The sequence below is a fragment of the Pipistrellus kuhlii genome, unplaced genomic scaffold (genome assembly GCF_014108245.1).
Source record: "Pipistrellus kuhlii isolate mPipKuh1 unplaced genomic scaffold, mPipKuh1.p scaffold_m20_p_1, whole genome shotgun sequence".
Lineage (NCBI taxonomy): Eukaryota > Metazoa > Chordata > Mammalia > Chiroptera > Vespertilionidae > Pipistrellus > Pipistrellus kuhlii.
Genome location: NW_023425404.1, coordinates 71,461,346 through 71,481,506, shown reverse-complemented (window position 1 = coordinate 71,481,506; position 20,161 = coordinate 71,461,346). Strand labels below are relative to the sequence as shown.

Below are 20,161 nucleotides of genomic sequence, written 5' to 3'. Positions count from 1 at the left end.
TAACTAAGGCACTTGTCATGCTCCAGCCCCTTGCCCTGACTTAATTTCCTTCCTACTATAGAGCACTACTTTTTTACCATATATGCACCTACAAATATTCTGCCCTTCTCAATCAAGAATAAACTCCATGCTCTAGGGACTCTGGATGTCCTATTTGTCACTGAATACCTAGTGTCTAGAAAAATGTCTGAGACTTAATAGATATTCAGTAAATATTTATTATATCAATTAATTGTTATATATCTTACTTCCTTTGCTGGCCTAAAACTTCCCTGAGATTGAGGAATGTCTATGGTTTCTCACAAATGATAAATATTTCCTTGACAAATGATACTTCTTTCTGAATGGAGCCAAATCACTTGCAAAACTACCACCTCCTCCCCCAGTATACTGCATTTTTCCAAATAAAACATCACCAAGTTGTCTAGTAATTAAATTGGAATAGTAATAGCCAACAATGATGTCACCATCATTTAAACAATCCTTGTCTAATGCATTCTATTTTCTGTTGTAGTATGAATATAACATAAAACTCCTTTTAGGTTGGATAAATTATTAGGAAATTTTAAACATTGAAATATATACATACATTTTTATTTTATGTATATATCATTTAATTTTTTTTAATAACTAAAATACCAATTATATGAGTGAAAATAAGTCTACACAAAGCATGTTATGTGCCAAGGTTCTTGTCCCATTAGATGTTGAATTCACAAACTATCACTTGAAGAAAACCAAAAAAGTTCTGGCTCTGCCAGATACCATGGCATGTGCACACAGTACCACACAGCCCTGCCAATTCCATCGTGAACCACAGAAATTCCTGCTACTTCAGTTCTAAACAAAGATTTATGTCAAATTCTGTTCTAGTTGTATGGTGTGGGTTAGAATGTGGGAACCTTACACATGTTCCAAATTAGATCCTAGGTCACCTGGGGAAAGAGACAAGCACAGTAGCCCATGCTGTAAATGACATGATTCAGTGCATTTCTATTGTAAAGACATTTCCTATTTGATAAATTATATTTTCAATTTATTGTGTCTCCTGCATAATACAGGTTTACCTAAATTTTAAAATTAATAGTGATTTCTAATGCATTAATTTATAAATAAAACTTGTATAACTGAAGTGACTTTCTAAGTGAAATTTTAAATCCTTTCACTTTTGGGGTGGCGGGGATGGTGTTCCAATCAATTATTCTAGAATATTACAATTAAAGAGCAAGAATATTAATAATTTGCAATGTTTATTTAAAATCAAATTAAAACACATTTTTAAAAAGATACCAACATAGAATCTCCTCCTCAGAAATATATTAGTCTTAGTTTCCAGTTCTAGTTAGCATAACTACTTTATATTGTACTTCTTATTGACATAATTTTCAGAATATATATTTTTTTTATTTTTCAGATGTTATTTTGACTTGGTTATATGGGCTTAACACTACATGACACATAAAATTAAGACTCCATTCAATATTCTTTATATAGATTCTGTCACTTTAGAGCTTCATAAATGTTAAACAGCAAGTAACAATAGCATTAATCCATCTAATTAAGTAAATTTAAAATGTTGTAATTACCCATTTAAAAATGTCATAAAATGTCTACATTTTAACTGTTGCTCTAGATAAGGATAAGACGGTAGATTTACATTGCTGTTATTGGTTGTTTTAATAATCTTAATTGTTGCAATTGGTTTTCTGAATAATTCTATATCTCAAAATGATTAAAAGACAACTTAAATGTGTACTGTAAAACATTAGTCTTATGAAAACATTTTGGAATTGCCTATTTGAACACTGAATTGGTTCTCTCCTAAAGATGCCTGAACAACCTAATCATGATTTATCTGTATCTCTTTATGACTATGTAAGAGTTGACCTAGAAATGTTTCTTGAAAGCCAAAAGCTATCTTTTCTATTCAATCCCATCTGTCTCTTTACCAAGGTCCATTCATATTATTTGATGGAAGCTCAAAAATATTAGTAATGACAATGGTATTGTTCCAAATAACAATAAAACATTAATGTACCATGAGGTAAAATGGTTGGATCTGAATCACTTAATAAACAGCTCATTGATGATAGTACAACCTTCTGAGTAAATGTATCATGGGGCAACTTGTGCCCATTAGGTGGAAGAGACTAAATCTATGGAAGTGAATAGATGCTAAAATTATTTCTTTTCAGCACACATTAGTAGAGACCAAATATTCATTTCAGTCTTCCCTAACTGTCTACATTTTCATATTAGAAGATTTCTGGATCTGGATAAAGAAAAGCACCCCTACTGGTATACTAATCCAAATTTGTTCCCTGGGGAGGGGGAATCTCTTAGCCTGGCCTGCACCCTCTCGCAGTCTGGGACCCCTCGAGGGATGTCCGACTGCCAGCTCACAGTCCGAGACCCCTCACTCCTTACCGCCCACCTGCTCACTGCTCCTTAGCGCTGCCCAGAGGGGGGAGTGGCTCCTGCCACTGCCACTGCTCTCACCAGCCTTGAGCCTGGCTTCTGGTTGAGCATCATTCTCCCTGCTGGAGCGCATTGACCACCAGGGGAAGCTCCTGCATTGAGTGTCTGCTTCCTGGTGGTCAGTGAGCGTCGTAGTGACTGGTTGCTCCTCAGGTCATTCTGCCGTTCAGTCAATTTGCAAATTAGAGTTTTATTATATAGGATTATTATATAGGATATGCTTTAATTTATTTGTATCCACATAGCACAAAATCCCTCTTGAGCATTCCTTGTGCTTCATCCTCTAAAAGAACTTGCACTCCTGTTGTGCTAGTCATCACAATAGCTCATTGGTTACTTGTATCTAATCCCACACTGCATGAATGCAGGACCAGACATGGAACAAGGAATGCAAGTGCAGCAGCTTTCTGACCAGAAGCTTGATGCTCTGACCCCCATGCCAGAGCTATGATCATGAGTGATGTAGTCGGTCTGACTGCAAACTACTTTCAAATGATGATCCACAAAGTTAATCAAAAGGGCTTCCCTGTTCAATATTTACCTGTTATTCATTGACAGCTACTGTCTGCATCGCCCCTTCGGATGTATAGAATGGGATCAGGAACGCTGAGCTCAAACAGAATGTGAGGGCCTGGCTGAAGTACCAGACACAATGAAAGCAGAATGAGGCTGCTCTTCCAACCACCTCTGACACTAAAGACATCTGCATGAGCTCACAGCTGCCACAAACTGCTCCTTCCTGGATTTGGAGGCCAAATTAGTTGCTGATAATAAGAGATTAAAGGAAAAACCATCCCATAATAGGGGGGAGGGAGATACTAGGTATCAAAATATAAACATGGAGAGAAAAACAGTAATTTCCTGTATTTCGGCACAAAAAAAAATAACATTCTCTTCTTGATGTGATCTCATGCTTTTATTTGTAAGAAAGTCATATCTATCCTGAAAATTATTTTTCTCATTTTAATATATTAATACATTCAACATTTTAAGCTAAAAAATAATAAGAAAACATTGTGGGGTTTTTGTTTTGTTTCTTCTATGTTAGGTATTTAAATGCTGTTTGCCAGGCTGTCAATCAAATGTACCCAGAGGCATGCTGACCAGCCTCCATGTCCACTCCTGAAGACAGACAGCTAATCAGGCTGATCATAATACAATTCTCTGATGTTATTTTTTAGCCACCAGCAGAAAGCAATGCTTACTGTAGATTATATTATTCACATTATCCATGCGGCTTGGCAGGTTTTAAACATGGGTTTTAAGGGAGCAAAGCCATTATTTTAACTGATTTTTCCTAAAACTTACTTAAGAATGGTAAACACTATCTGAGCATTGACTATGGACCAAGCATTTTTCTAGTACTTTACATGTGTCAGTTCATTTACTCAACCACAGTAAACCCTATGAGAATATTATCATTTCACAAATGAGAAGAATGGGGAACAGATAGCTTATATAACTTGTTTAAGATTACCCAGCAAATAAAAAATGAAACTAGGGTTTGAATTCATCAGTTTCCATCTGAGTCTGTGCACTTACCCACTGCATTAAAGTTGCCTCTAACTGCATTCAGCACTACTACATAAGACAATCGTTTGCTTTTAATACTACCTTAAGAAGGTTCATGGCATACACAAATATCTTTAAAGCACTTACAATCTTATTGAGAATATATTATACGCACATGCACACACAGACTTTTATCCTTTAAACTTTGCAAGTTTATATCATGTCTCACTTTTCGGTTTATTGGTTCCTAAAAGGTATTTATTTGCACATATATCACTGAGTGCCACCACACATGTGACACAGAGTAAATGATGCGTTAGGATTTTATCTTGGATTCACTATCCACTTCCCTCTCTCTTTTTTATATCCTCCCTCAATCCACTCCATCAGGGAATCCAGTTGGATCTTTCCTCAGACAACATCAGAATCCAAATTCTTCTCACCACTTCCACATCTACACTATGGTCTGAGCCCCCTTGATTATGGCAGCATTCTCCAAGCTAGTCTCCCTTCTTCCTCCCGCCTTCCCTTGAAGCACATGTATACTCAGCTAGCAGTCAGACTAACGCTAAAAAGTGAGTTACTAAAGTCAAAATCCCTCCATGGCCCCAGTTCAGGTACAAGGCCTGTGTGCTGGCTCCCTATTACCTCCCTGGCCTGTCTCCTGCTACTGCCCTCCTTGCTCATTCAGATTGGCCTCCCTGTGGCCCTCACACACGTCTGAACTCTTCAGCTTCAGAGTCTTTGCAGCAACCCTTTGCAGCAATACTCTGCCTGGAGTATTTTCCCCTGGCTCTCCGGAAGCCTCACCCCCTCACTTCTGTAGCCTTGGCTCAAATCCCATCCTTTTTAAATGGGACTTCCCCTATTTGAATCCATAGCCGACACATCTTTACCCAGCACTGCCAATTCCTTCTTAAACTTCCCTCTCACCACTCTCTAACAGAATATATGGTTTACTTGGTTTTTAATGTTTGTTGTTTACTGCCTGCCTCTAATGTCATCTCACTTTAAAGGCAGTTTTCCACCTTTGTTCATTAAAATATAGGTCCTTTATAGAAGATACCTGATGAAAGTGTTGAAACTACTGTGGATGGAACAAAGGCACAGAGTTGTACCTTTTGCCTACCAAGAGTTACTGAGCATGTGTCTGGGACAAGAGCAGAGAGCTCATGCTGAAAAATTTCTTGAGGGAGAAGGAGAGAATGAAAAACCAACTAGTGCAAGGCAGGTGGCTAAGTCAATATTACAGAAACCATGCAATGGGAATGAGAGTCAATGATTTTGAGCAAGGAAATACATTAGAAACAGTATTTTAATCTGGTAACTATTTATAAGGTAGCCCAGAAATAAAAAGTTGTGCATTCTCTTGCATAGTACTTTGTATGTGGTAGGACTAAAGTGTTTATTTAACATAATCAAACTGAATGACATAGGACATAAGACTAAGACTATAACAATCTAGACATGAATAGTTTACATTAGAGAGATGGAAACAGAAGAGAATTATTTTTAAAAGAAACCATTCTACGAACAGGGTATTTGAGACAAGAGAGAAGCAGAATGGAAGAAGATTCCAAAATGACTAGAAAGATTAAGAGAAAGCAAAGGAAGTACAGGGCAGGAGAGCATCATCCTAAGGAAGATACTATGGCTGAAGGCTGTGGAGTTCTGTTGGGAGAGAGGGGCTGCTCTGTCCTGGAGAGAGTCAGAGACCAGGAGATCACGGTCTCACTTTGCAAACTGGGTCATACCATGTCACACCAAAGTTGTTGAAATTCATCAAATCATGTAATCTTGTTGGTTGGTTAGTTGGTTGGTTGGTATTTTTTGCCATGTAAAATGAAGATAAAAGCAAATTGGATGGGTTGCTTTGAGGATTAATTGGCAATGCCCATGGAAATGTCTACAAATTTCGTGATCATTGTATGTTAAGGTTGAGTAAAATGGATCACAAGTACAAATGTTAAGTACTCTAAGAATATAAAACTTGAGTTTGGAAAGAGGCAGATTTTGAGATAAAAATGTGGGATTCATCCATTTTTGTGAGATAACTTTAGTGTAATAGGTGAAATCCCAAAGGAGAGACCTAATTGACCCCATATTGGAGAACACACTGATTTGCACAGAACAGACACTGAATGACTAATGTTCAAATATACCAACTTCCCTCTATAGATAAGGCTTTAAGTTCCTTATGGTCTTTTTTTTTAATTTATCTTTACTGTTGAAAGTATTATAGATGTCCCCTTATATACCTCATTGACCCCCCCCCTTCCATGTACTCTCAGGCCTTCACCACACTATTGTCTGTGTACATGGGTTATGCATACATGCATATAAATTATTTGGTTAATCTCATCCCAATCCACCCACCAACTTCCCTCTGAGATGTGTTAGTCTGTTCCATGCTTCTATGTCTCTGGGTCTATTTCATTCCTCAGTTTATTTTGTTCATTAGATTCCATATATGAGTGAGATCATGTGATACTTATTACACTTAGCAGAATAATCTCCAGGCCTTCTGTGCTATCTCAAAAGGTAAGATACCCTTCTTTTTTATGGCTGCATAGTATTCCACTGTGTAAATATACCACAGCTTTTTTATCCATTCATCTACTGATGAGCACTGTTTCCAGATTTTACCTATTATAAGTATTTCTTCTATGGACATAAGGGTGCATATATTTTATCTGATTGGTGTTTTGGAATTCTTAGGATATATTCCTAGAAGGGGGTCAAATGGCAGTTCCATTTTTAATTTTTTAAGGAAAACTCCATACTATTTTTTCCACAATGGCTGCTCTGGTATGCATTCCCACCAGCAGTGCAGTAGGGTTATCTTTTCTCCACAACCTCACTAGCACTTGTTTATTGATACATTGATGGTAGTTATTCCGACAGGAGTGAGCTGGTACCTCACTGTTGTTTTATTTTGCAGCTCTCTGATGATTAGTGACTTTGAACATTTTTTTCATATGTCACTCAGCCTTCTGTATGTCCTCTTTGGAGAAGTGTCTATTTTGGTCCTTTGCCCATTTTTAAATTGGATTGTTTGATTTCAGTCTACTATTCTTGAGCAGAGGATGGAAGTTTTTCTGTCATCTGGTTGAAAGGGAAAGAACTGCTGGGCCAGACTAACCTGGATTTATCTGCAATAAATAGTCAAGAGATCAAACTGTGTAAACTGGGTACAGTGAGCAACCTCTCTGAGCCTTTCTTTTCTTGAGTGCAAAGTGAGTCTATAACATACCTACTTCAAACATGGTTGTTTTGGTCAATTACGACAATACCTGGAAACCACAGAACAGCAGAGTTACAACACGCTGCTTCCTTTCTTCTGACTTAGCCTCATCAATTACTAAAATCTATTTCAGCCTCATCTACATTTCTGCATAAGGAAAACCAGCCACCACAGATGCAGGGATGGTAAAGCTGAAATGTAACTCACTGTCAAGAGTTAAAACTCCTGTTGTACCCAAAAGGACCAATTTAGCCTCACAATGAAAGGCTTTGGCATCAATGAGTAGCTGTATTCATTCTCTTCTGTCTGTATCTCAGAGCCTCACATTTTAAGAACACTCTGTACCACAGCAATCATTTGCGTCCTGCAAATTTCTCTTGAACAGACCCAATGTTGTGCAAGCAAACCGAACTTGCCCCTAGATCTCTGTAAAAATATACTTTACTTAAAATCTTCTGTCTCATTAGTTTTCTACTCTCCCCTTCCCTGAGGAATTTCACAAATACCACGGTAAATTTTTTCTTTAAAAAAAAAATAAGCATTTTTTATTCCTACCATCCCCGTATAAATTGTTATTAGTTCTTGGCAAGCAGCATTCAGAAAAGAGCATAAATCATCTTCCTATCAAATGAGTTTATTGGTCGTCAATTTTAGAAGACCTCAGAATCTCTCCTTTGAAAAACCTACTGACATGACTACCACTGCTTTCACTGACGTTAATTCAAGACCTAGAACACCTGATGAATTTCTCCAGGGAATGAGGATCAGAGCCTGCTGCTTACCCTCTTACACTGCAGGGGTGGGGAGCCTTTTTTCTGTCAAGGGCCACTTGGATATTTATAACATCATTCGAAAGCCATACAAAATTATCAACTTAAAAGTTACCCTGCTATATTTGGTCAAACACTTAATTAACTCACCCCTATGCATTGGTAGGACCAGAGCAAATGATGTCCCAGGCCTCACATGGCCCATGGCCCAGATGTTCCCCACCCCTGTACAGGCCTTTAAGCAGTTAGGCACGCTTTGGAAAAGAATGCCGCCTCCCTAGAAGTGAGCAAGCAGCTTCCCTGTAAATGGGTCTCCACCAGGAGATCCAGCCGGTATCTGAAACATACAAGACTGGTGGCTTTGTGCCTCACAGAGCCATGCTAACTCGATTTCACTCCTAAAATAGTTTTGTTAGTCAAGTTGGAGATAAATAGAAGAATCATCAAAAACACTAGGCACCTCCTAGTTTTAAGACCAAGGCATGCAATTGGCTGTGATTCACTCTGAGCACCCTTGACATGTAGAAGTCAAGAAAACGATGCTGTTATGGAAGCTTATGTTGCCTGAAATGCAAGCAATGAAAGCTGCTAGCGGAAATAGGCCTCTCCTCATTGATACCCAGTGAAAAAGAGCTAAGAGTGAGGCTGCATATAGAACCAAATATATAAATATTATTGCATTTAGTATTTACTGCAGGGATCCTTGATAACTGAGCTGAGGGAGGGGAAGGGAAATTGGGTTTTAAATAAGATGCAATGATAGTCACATAAATCTCAAGCACTCAATTCCAAAGAATCCTCACACTGATATGGGAATCACAAAGGTTTTGAATTTGCCAATGGAAAATCACTCAAGAATGCTTTCCTTATAGGCTGGTCATTGAACCAAAATCCTCACAGGATTCAGACCTCTCTCTGCTTTGAGAACCAGATCAAAACATCTCAAAGCTGAACACAGTAAATAGAGTTCTCTTTTTAAGCAACCTAGAGAATGACACAGCAGACGTGGCATGTGAAAGAATGAGTTTGTAAAGCAGCCAGAAAATTCCATCTAATCACTTAACAGTTACTTCTCATACATATACATATTCTGACCTAAAAAAAAAAAAAAGCATCTATTTTTCTTTAGCCCACTACCCTTCTTACTGCTAAATTCATCCTATAACTTTCAAAATTATTTCCACACTTAAATGATGGGTTACCTAACCAGAAATTATGGAGGTGGTAAGGAAGGATTTTTATGCTGAAAGTCTTAAATCTTGTCACTAATGCCACTGATGGTATAGCACTAGTACTTGCTGGAGGAAATGTAAATGCAAACAAAAGAATTAAAATTCCCTAACAAGAAAGTGGTAAAAATTCAGAAAAGAGATACAAACTACATCAGAGAAAAACGTGTCTTGTAAGAAAGGAAATCTCGGCAGAACACCGTTTCTGTCCAGAAGCTACCCACGTAGCTTCCTGCTGCTTTTCACCATATTCTACCTTTTTGACCTTGAGTGAGCTTCTTCAGTTCTGTAAGGCTCTGCTACCTGTGGATGATGGTAATGATCGTACTCGTGGCATAAGTTTATTATAAGGATTTTTTTTAAGTATGTGAGGCCATTAGCCCACTATCTGCCAGCAGTATTTGGTAAAAGATTAGTAATGCTAGTCATTATCATCTTCATCATCACATTGATCCTCACAATGACTATTCAGAGGTGAGAAAACAGAAGCTGAAATAGTTAAGTAGCTTAGTCACTGCCCTACAACTAATAGAGAGCTGTAGAACTGGGATCAAACTCAGGTCTATTTCCAGAAGGTTTAACCATCTCTAGCAATGATTTCAAACTATCGTGTGGACTTGAAAAATCTCTCAAAATAGGTTTCTCATAGTCAGAGATTAAAGTATAATTCTCCCTCTCTCATACATATGCTAAGTTCAAAATTCATTAAAGACACATGTACATACTCACACCCAGACCAAACTGTTCTTAAGAGGAGAAATTATAAAAGCCATAGTTTATGGATGCTATCAGTTTGCTGTATTATTTTTCAAACCTGGCATAAGCACATTAGTCTCTCTGCCACCCATTAGCGATTTTGAACACAGTTTTAACAGTATGCCTACAAAAGGTCCATTGTCACCCTGTTCCTCTCATCTTGATCTTTACTGTCTGCTCTCAAGTTTCCTGAGTTCTCATACACACTACAGGTAGGTCACTAACCAATTTTTTTTTTTAATCTAGGCAGTTACTTCTCTCATAATGAAAATATACACTCTGGTGAAGCCAATTACTATTCTTCCACATTAAATCATGCCTCCGGAGCTGTCCGTTCTCACTCTCTGGCATGCCTTTATCTTGAATTACAAGTGGTCAGTGAGGCGAAAGCAGCCATGGAGCACCTCCAGTCAGGAAAGTGATGACTGCAGACAGGTCCTGAACTGGACTTCCGATTGGGAGAGTCCTCCAAGAATCAAAAATAACTCCACACCACAAAACAGCATGATTGCACATTCTTTCATTTAGAGCACACTAAATGAGTTTCTAAATGAAGGAGAAACTAAGGCCATGGGCAGGTTTCCTGTGTCAGGTCAGATTTACCCCCAGAAAAATCCTCTAACATGCTGTTTGTGCCACACTCTTCCCCTCCGAAAACCCCTGCAGCGGGTCTCACAAGAGGACAGTCCACACACACACCTTTGCTGCCCCTTTCTCTCCAACCTCCACTCCTGTAACCCTTTTCCAGACCTCCACTCCTGACATGTACCATTTCTTCTTCTTTTTTGTATTTTATCTTTATTGTCTAAAGTTTCACATATGTCTCCTTTTTCCCCAGTTGACACCCCCACCTCAGCCATTCCCACTCCAGGCAAGCCTCCACCACCCCAGTGTCTATGCCCATTGGTTATGCTAATATACATGCATACAAGTCCTTTGGTTGCTCTATAATACCCACCTCACCACCACCACCACCACTTGCCTCTGGATCTATTCTTGTTCATCAAGTTATATTGATCATTATATTCCACAAATGAGTGAGATCATGTGATACTTATCCTTCTCTGATTGGATTATTTCACTTAGCATAATGCTCTGCAGTCCCATCCATGCTGTTTCAAATGATAAATGTTCCTTCTTTTTTACAGCAGCTTAAGTATTCCATTGTGTAGATGTACCGAAGTTTTTTAATCCACTCATTTGCTGATGGGCACTTAGGCTGTTTTCAAATCTTAGCTATTGTAAATTGTGCTGCTATGAACATAGGGGTGTATATCTCCTTTCTGATTGGTGTTTCTGGTTTCTTGGGATATAATCCTAGAAGTGGTATTACTAGGTCAAATGGGAGTTCCATTTGTAACTTTTTGAGGAAACTCCCTACTATCTTCCACAGTGGCTGCACCAGTCTGCATTCCCACCAGCAGTGCAGGAGGGTTCCTTTTTCTCCCCATCCTCTCCAACACTTGTCATTTAATTTGTTGATGATAGCCATTCTGATAGGTGTGAGATGGTGCTATATTGTTGTTTTGATTTGCATGTCTCAGGTGATTAGTGATTTTGAGCATGTTTTCATGTCTCTGAGCCTTCTGTATGTCCTCTTTTGAAAAGTGTCTATTTAAATCCTTTGCCCATTTTTGATTGGGTTTTTTATCTTCCTTTTGTTAAGTTGTATGAGTTCCCTATAAATGTTGGAGATTAAACACTTATCAGAGATAACATTGTCAAATATGTTCTCCCATGCAGTGGGCTTTCTTGTTATTTTGTTGTTTGTTTCTTTTGCTGTGCAGAAGCTTTTTATTTTGGTATAGTCCCATTTGTTTATTTTCTCCTTAATTTCCATTGCCCTAAGGAGCTGTGTCTATAAAGATGTAGCTACAACATACGTCTGCTATTTTGTTGCCTATGGACTGACATGTACCATTTCTGATGTGCTACACCAGAAATATTTATTTTAAGCCCAAGTAACAACCTCAAGTGTCCCCTTCCCCCAAAAATCAAGTATCTCCTCCACCATAAGGATGTCAGGACCCACCCTGACTATTAAAATAAACTTTTTGTGGTGCCACTTTCATAATTTGCACTCATTTCACTGATGGTACTTTGCACAGAATACTAATTACTTATTCCCAGCTTCTAGATGCCAGAGGTTTTCTTAATCACCTCAAGATAAATCAGTTTATGTGTAGTAGCACCTGACCCCTGGGTGACAATCAAAATGTTTTTTAAATGAATGAATGAATGAATGAATGACTTTCTACTGGGTGTACCAGCTAATAATTCAGATATTTTTCAATAGATGGAGTTACACATATGTTGATACATATGCGATTTGATATGTATGCCATTTTGTTGTTTTGACAGCAAGCTTCCAAAATATCATATATCAAATTTGCTGACAGTATTATCATAGATATTTTTACACTTAAAAATGTTGAATTTCATCCCCCCAAAAAAGAGCATTTGTGGAAAGTTTAAATTCATTACTTTATTTTGAAAAAAAGTGCTGCTAAAAGTTATGGTATACTTCAGAAAGCTTATAGTGAGCATGCTCTATCTCAATATACTTTTGAACGCTGATTTAAATACTTTAAAAGTAATTATTTCAATGTGAAAGACAAAGAACATCCAGGTCAACAGAAAAAGTCTGAAGACCAATAATTACAAACATTGGATGAAGATGTATGTCAAACTCAAAAACAACTTGTAGAAAGATTAAACATTGTTCAGCAAACAATTTCTGATCATTTACAAGCAACGACAAAGATATTAAAGGAAGGAAAATGGGTACCACATCAACTGAACAAAAGACAAATGGAAAACCAAAAAGTCATCAGAAAAAAAATGTTGCTTCAATAGCACAAAAGTCTTTTTTGCACTGAATTCATCTGGTGATGAAAAGTGGATTTATTTTGTGAATCCCAAATGCATAAATTCATGGGTTGATCCAGGTCAACCATCAATATCAACTGCAAGGCCAAATCACTTTGGTGGGATCAAGAAGGTGTGGTGTATTATGAGCTTCTAAAACCAGGTGAAACCATTAATACTGATCGCTACCAACAACAAATAATCAATTTGAACTTTGCTTTGATCATAAAGCAACCAGAATGGGCCAGAAGACATAGCAAAGTAATTTTGCTTCATGATAAAGCACCATCATGCACTTCAAAACAAGTTAAAGACACGTTAAAACATCTTGCCTGGGAAGTATTAACCCACCCACTGTATTCACCAGACCTTGCTCCTTCAGATTACCACTTGTTCCAATCGATGGCACATGTACTTTCTGAGCAGCACTTCAAACATACAAAGAGGAGGAAAATTGGGTCTCTGGATGGTTCACAAAAAAAAAAAAAAAAAAAAAAAAAAAAAAAAAAAAAAAGTGCTATTGGGACGGTATCCACAAATTACCTGGAAGATGGAGGAAATGTGTAGCTAGCAATGGACATTACTTTGAATAAAGCACTTTTAATGTTTCTCTTGAAATTGTCGCATTTTCTTTGATTACAAAATCTGTATTATTAACGCCTGGTAAGCTAGACTAATATTGCCCCTAAATAGTACACTTTCATGCCATCCACATTACCAAGCTATGCCACTTCAAGTCATTGACAGGCAAAATCATTAATGTGAGGCTAAAATTAACTAGGAGAAGCCACCTGAAACCATGCAGAGGTCTGAAAAGCATGATGTGAAAATGAGAATTCATCTGGATGTTGAAAAGCTGAAGCAGTTCTTGCTACAAAGTTCAATGACTGTTTAACATGCAGATTCCACCAGAGCTCTTTATGAAGAGTTCATTGTATATTTCCCTATTTTCAATTCTTTATTTACTGGTCCAAACACAATGGCATAAATTATTCTAACAGAGGGGGGAGAAGACTGTATAATAGCAATCAATCAATCAGATTAAACAACCGCCAAGGAATTTGCTGCTGTTGGAGCCTCCTTGACCTTTCCCTCCCCTTCAGCAGGGTGACCATCTACCCCAGCCCCCAGCCTCCGAGCAGCCTGCCTGACAAGGCGCTTGTCTTGTTCTCCTTAATTGGGATAATATGTGCATGTGGTTAGCACTCTGGCACAACACAGATGATTAAAAACTGGTGAGTTCCTTCCTTCACTCATTCTTCTCTTCAAATGCCCAGAACATCTTAATTCCTTCTCTCTTCTAAGCCTGAATGTTCCCATTCCCAAGCCCATACTTCTTGGCCAACACGGCACTGAGTAGGAGAACAGCCACATTCTAGGTTTGTTCTTTTCAGACGAGGGGGGAGACATCACACACTATAATCACTCACACACACACACACACACACACACACACACACACACACAAACACACACACACACACACACACAGACACACCCCAAGTTAATTCCTCCACCCCCTTGTGGTGTCAGAAATGACTCTACTAAAGAAGACTCCCTTTTTTCCCCTTGAATTCTTCCACTTGGAGTTGTGTATTAATATGCAAATGACCCTCAGTGTTAACATTATCCCTTTAACACTTGATGAAGGCTAGAGACAAAAATGGCCAGGGAGACAAGGCCCTAGGCATGACACACTAACCAGGCATCCAGATGGAAGGACTTTCACAGAGCAGGAGAAGGGGCTGGGATGGAGAATACAGGAAACAAAGATTCACCTCACAGCTGTGCTTGGGACCTCTTCTGCTTTTAAGGTAATGACTGACTCAACACTCCCTCTGATCTTGGATCTTGGTTGCACTTTTGAGACTAGAAACCCAGGGTTAAACCCCTTTTCAAAAAATCGGTACCACAGTGCCCATTGCAATGGCATAGCATACGCTCAATGTTAGTGATTTAAGTTCTAGTACCCCCAAGAGCTAATCTTTTCTAATATTGGTGAAATGACTGTTCTTGAACCAGCTTTAAAGATGATCACTCTCCTTTTCAAATACCTCTACAATAGTGTCCAACCAGGTGGCTGAATGGAGACAAATTTTGAGGTTTTTTAAGGCCCTATCTCAGCTGACTCCTTCCTGGCTGGTAAATTTTCCTCACTACCATATATTAATACAGGTGGTTTTCGATAGATTTATTGCTATCATTCTATTTTATGTCCACAAAAGTTTCTTTTCCTGACTCAAATATTTTCTGCCTATCATTAAGAGCCAAGTTCAAAGTTATCACAGTTACTATAGAGATGGGTGTCATTTCTCTTTTTCCCCCCAGTCTTTCTATATTGAAAATAGAAAAAAAAAAAATTAAACTGACAATTGGAAAGAACTTTAGCATCTCCCAATCAAATCCATTATATTATATTATAGATGAGTTCACTAAATTCCAGAGATATCACTGCAAACTATAAAGACAGCTGAAAATGGGGAGGGGGACCTAAAAATGTCAGTACTTAGCAAGTTGACTGCTTAACATAAAACAATGAAATTTGTAAAATATTTACAATGTGGTTAGTGTTTTTGGAAACACAGTATTCCTTACCCTTTGCCAAGAAACTTAGTATCACCAATTATAATTTGAAATTTTAAACTGGCCAGCCAGTCATAAGCACATATTTGAGAAATGAGGGTAACTACAATTATTTTACACTCAAATTATACACATTTTGAAATAATTAATTTGAGGGTTTTTTTTTAATTCCTGTGTACTTCAAATTTTTAATATTATTAAAATGATTTAATTACTTCAATAATTCATCAAACATCTAAACACAATATAAATAATAAAATTTTAAATGATTTTATGCATCTGTGTGTACATATAAAATTTAATATAAATTTTAAAATGTGGAAATTCACAATAATTGTTAAGCCACAGAATTATAGCTGAAAAGAATGAGCAGATAAACAGTTGGAGGTGGGAGGGCGCCTGATTTGCAGCATTTTCCAATCTTCACAGTGTTAAGTACTGGCCCAATTTCAATTTACTCACATCCGTCAGGAATCAGGGATGAAAAATGTGCCCATCCGGAATGGCTCCAGCACATCTGGATATGAGACCAGAGAGTGTAGCCTTTTCACTGCTGAGCCCTTTCCACAGAGCTGACCACTTCTTTATAAGCTACTGTACCCTGAACACATAGGACAAAACTACATATTATGCTTATCCACCGAACCCTCTTTATAGTGGCTTTAAATCTTTATTTGGACTTAGAACAGTAAAAAACACATTTTACCTCATGACCCACCCTGTGAACACACATACGTGCAGTTTTCTGTACACACACAGATGCATAAAACCAAAATAGAAGCCTCACAAGATAAAACACACCCTTACTAATTGCAATGCACTGATAAGAGAATGTTCTATTCTCCTCCATTTCATTTTAAAAATTCTGCACTTGATCCACTAAATTGGATTCATATCTCACTATTTGGTTAGGACCCCCAAAATTAAATAAAACAAAAAACAAAACAAAACAAAAACAAAACAAAACAGTGATCTAATAGCCTCTAAACTCATTTGTATCTCTTCCTGTCTAGTAATACTTACTGAGGTCCCAGAAGGTTAAATACTTGCCCAAATATGAACCTCCCATCATTGATAAAAGATCCCTCCAGGCAAAAGCGAATTCATTACTCAGAATCAGGATATTCACGGCTTGACACTGGAAGCTAAAAGGCCTTCCAAGACAGCTTCCTCTTCCCCAGAAATTGACAGAAAAGTTCTGTAAAAACTGTACTGATGAAAGTTCGGCCCTTTACACTACAAAGAGCCCTATGGCCAAGCCTGCCTTTTGGCCTAGGACCGTGGTTGGCAAACTGCAGCTCATGAGTCACATGCGGTTCTTTGGCCTCTTGAGTGTAGCTCTTCCACAAAATACCACCACATGTGGGATTGCAGGTGAAGTGATTGAAACTTCGTGGCCCATGCGCACAGAAGTCGGTTTTTGGCTCTCAAATATCTGTTGATATTTGTCTCTGTTGACTAATGAGTTTGCCGACCACTGGCCTAGGATGACTAGGCAAATTCAGTGATACCCATTTCTCTATTAATAATATTCATCCCTCAAGAGTGTTGAAAAGATACCTAACTTTGTCACAAAACATCTTCAATCCTCTAGGGAAATGCTATGTAAGTGCTGATTAATAAAAACATATTTTATGTATATAATATCCATTAAGACCAGCTTTCTAATAACCAGAAACCAAAGACTTAGTTGGAGAAAATACTCCGGAAAATAAAACCTGAACCCATGGCCTTTTCTCCTCCCTGTGCTCACGCGCCCCGTTTTGTGTGTGTGTGTGTGTGTGTGTGTGTGTGTGTGTTATTTTTTTATAGGTGTATTAAACGTACACTATAGTTTCAAGACAATCCAGATAAGCATCCTCACTAAAATACACAACACCATTAATCATCGCAGTGACAGTGCTCCAATTTAACATCTTGGGGATTTCCTCCCCTTCTTCATCATTTATTTGCCAATATTTCCTTGTTATGAATATCCCCCAAGTGACTTTGCCTGGCAGTCACAGCTGTGCTGCCTACTGCGTCTACCTTGACTACAAATAACACCAATTCTTTACAAAGCCAGCCCTGGAGAGGATACCTACGGTTACAAGGAAAGCCTCGCCATGGACTGCATTCCTGGCGACCTTCTCCGGGCTCCTGACCTCAAACAGACAAACCCCAGCCTCGGAGCAGAGTGTAATTTCAGACACGTGAAACCGGCTTAATTACAAACCAACCACAGTTGGCCGTTGGGCTCCAATTACTAGAATGGTCAATAATCAGCCGCTGATTTAAGATGGTCCTTATAGGACCCCCTTCTTACACAACAAAAGGCTTCTTCAAAGTATCCATTAATCACAACAAAGCCACAGAATCACTAGAAATTACAGTGATTCCAGTAACAACAATGCATGTGACTCACGGGCAACAAGAATTTTTGAAGTAATAATCAGAAGTAATTTTGCATATAATTACGCCGATTCTGGTGAAGGAAATGATGCTGTCTAAGCAGCAAAACACGAAGAAATAAAGCGAGAGGCAACTAAGTGACAAAGAGACAGGGATACCGCCCATTTCAGGGAGCAACCTTCACTGGCTCCAGGATCTCCTGATCGTTTATAACATGGAAACCATGAAAGAAGATGCCCTGTGAGCAACTGGAGGAGGGAAGGAAGGAACCAACTTATTTTCAAAAGCATTTTTAAGGAAAAGGGGTATTTTTTTTTTTCAATAATGAAACTACTGCAAAAGAAGTTAGGAGTTTTTGAACAAAACACACCAAACTCTATTTGCAAAGTACAGCTAGAAATACTAATGCTTCAATGAAATAATGTTTACCTTAACTTTACATTTTTTATAAGAAAACTTAATTAAGTAAAGGTAATGTTGCTACAAGTAATATCCCATAACTTTGTGAAAAGCATAAATGTTATCCTTTTTGAGGAGATTCCAATTTAGACTATTGTTTTTAAAAACAAAACAAAAAACTGAAACTTTCTTCTTTGTAAAAGCAATACAAGGCAAGCTGTGATATGGTAAAATGCTTTCCTCCCCAGAGCAGCGTTCACATCAGAGAGTAACAACACCTTGTTACCAACTGTGCAGATTCTGTTAAGTAATGGACAAAGCAAATGGCAGCAAAGACAGAAGACTCAACTTCAATTTAACTGTCCTGTAAGGTACATAGTAATTAGCTGCAAAGCTCTGAAATCTTAGCTAGCATGTTAAGTCTGCTACATGACAGTATAATTTGACTTCTTAAAGGATTATGCAAATTACAACTCATCATTCCATTACAGGACTGAAAAAAAGTGACAGCTAATTTATACATAACACACCTTTCAAATCCCTAAGATGCACAGCACCTGTGCAATGTATTTTGCTGAGATTTTCTTGCATATAAGTATTTGTTTATAGCAATAAAAAGAAGCTTACCTAAAAGCTCTAATATAGTCATTTTTTAAAACTCTTAGACTAGAATTCCAAAAGCATTCACATTTTTTTTTTATTCTGTCTGATTCCAGAGACACATTTTTTGGTTGTTTTTATTCTATTTGGTTTTGGTTCCCCCTCCCCCCGCCCCCACTAAATTAGAAAAATATAAGGTTTCAATACAAGGATATTTTTTAATAGCTGGCAACCACACGCTGATGCACGAGTCAGGAGGAAGACTCACAAAGATTTCAACATACTTCTGGTAGGTAGATTCACAGTAGATTCCGTCATATCTGTAGATTTTCCTACATTCAGATTGGTTGGGCAGAGGATGCTGGGCAGTTATTCTGTAGAGGCATCAAAAACAGATACACGTGACTTAAGGTTCTCTACAGTGAACTGGAATGCAGGATAACAAGTATGTTGAAATTTACTATAGTTTTCTTTCTATGCTTTTCAGCTTATATACATAACTGCAGTGTGCACATACATTTTAGAACATTAACTTCCACTTTTAGGAACCTGCAGCAAAGAAAACCTTTCAGTTCTTCATCAGAACAAAAACAATCTTTTAACATCAGAGTCATAAAAGTGGAAGAAAATAAAGACATAAGGTCTAAAGCTTAACTCACTCTACAATTCCCATGATTAAAGGAAATGCCCAAAACAAATGTCATTAGTTTTTTTCTGTTACAGGATTGTCATTAATTCAATCATGCATTATCATTTTAGGCAGCTATAAATTAGACATAGAACCTTACTAAAGTTAATATATGTTTCAGATTTATCCACATTATATAGTTTGTATACTACTGGCTTCTAAAAGGACATGATACAGCATTCAGAACTGAACCCAATTAGGGATGAAAACACAAGGGAGACGGTCAGGAGCGCGGGTTAGATGTTCACAGGCACCTGCGATGAGCTGATTACAGTGGCTCGGGGTTTCTTGGCAGTTAAGCAAAAGAGGGGAAAAGCTTATACATACAATTTTGGTCTGTAGTACTTAAGCATATAAGTTCATCGGAGACTCCCCACTATAGATATAAAAATGCTGAGAGTTTTCTGACCATTTTCTTCAAATTCAATCTCTTCATTCAGGAAAAAAAAAAGTATTTAAGAAATCTATCATATTTTAGAGGAAAGTAATGTAATGTAACTAACACATAATGTCAATAGAGTACCAAGCCCTTCCTTCTAATACCACTGTATCAGAAAAGGTAACATAATACCTAAATATTTAACATATATATGTCTTTAATAACTTCTTAATTACAAATTAAAACATAATGGGTTCTTGTTAT

At 37.8% G+C, this 20,161-nt stretch overlaps 1 protein-coding gene across 5 annotated transcripts in view; it reads right to left on the bottom strand.

The window, feature by feature from the left end:
* Window positions 1–20,161, bottom strand: part of NPAS3 (neuronal PAS domain protein 3) — an 865,816-nt gene that overhangs the window by 727,850 nt on the left and 117,805 nt on the right. For 3 of the 5 annotated variants that reach the window (XM_045585294.1, XM_036451409.2, XM_045585289.1), the window contains exon 2: window positions 19,115–19,204. The exons of the other annotated variants lie outside the window; for them this stretch is intronic. In XM_045585294.1, coding sequence (XP_045441250.1) covers window positions 19,115–19,204 — 90 coding nt within the window. The remainder of the gene's footprint in view (window positions 1–19,114; window positions 19,205–20,161) is intronic. 5 annotated transcript variants of the gene reach the window in all.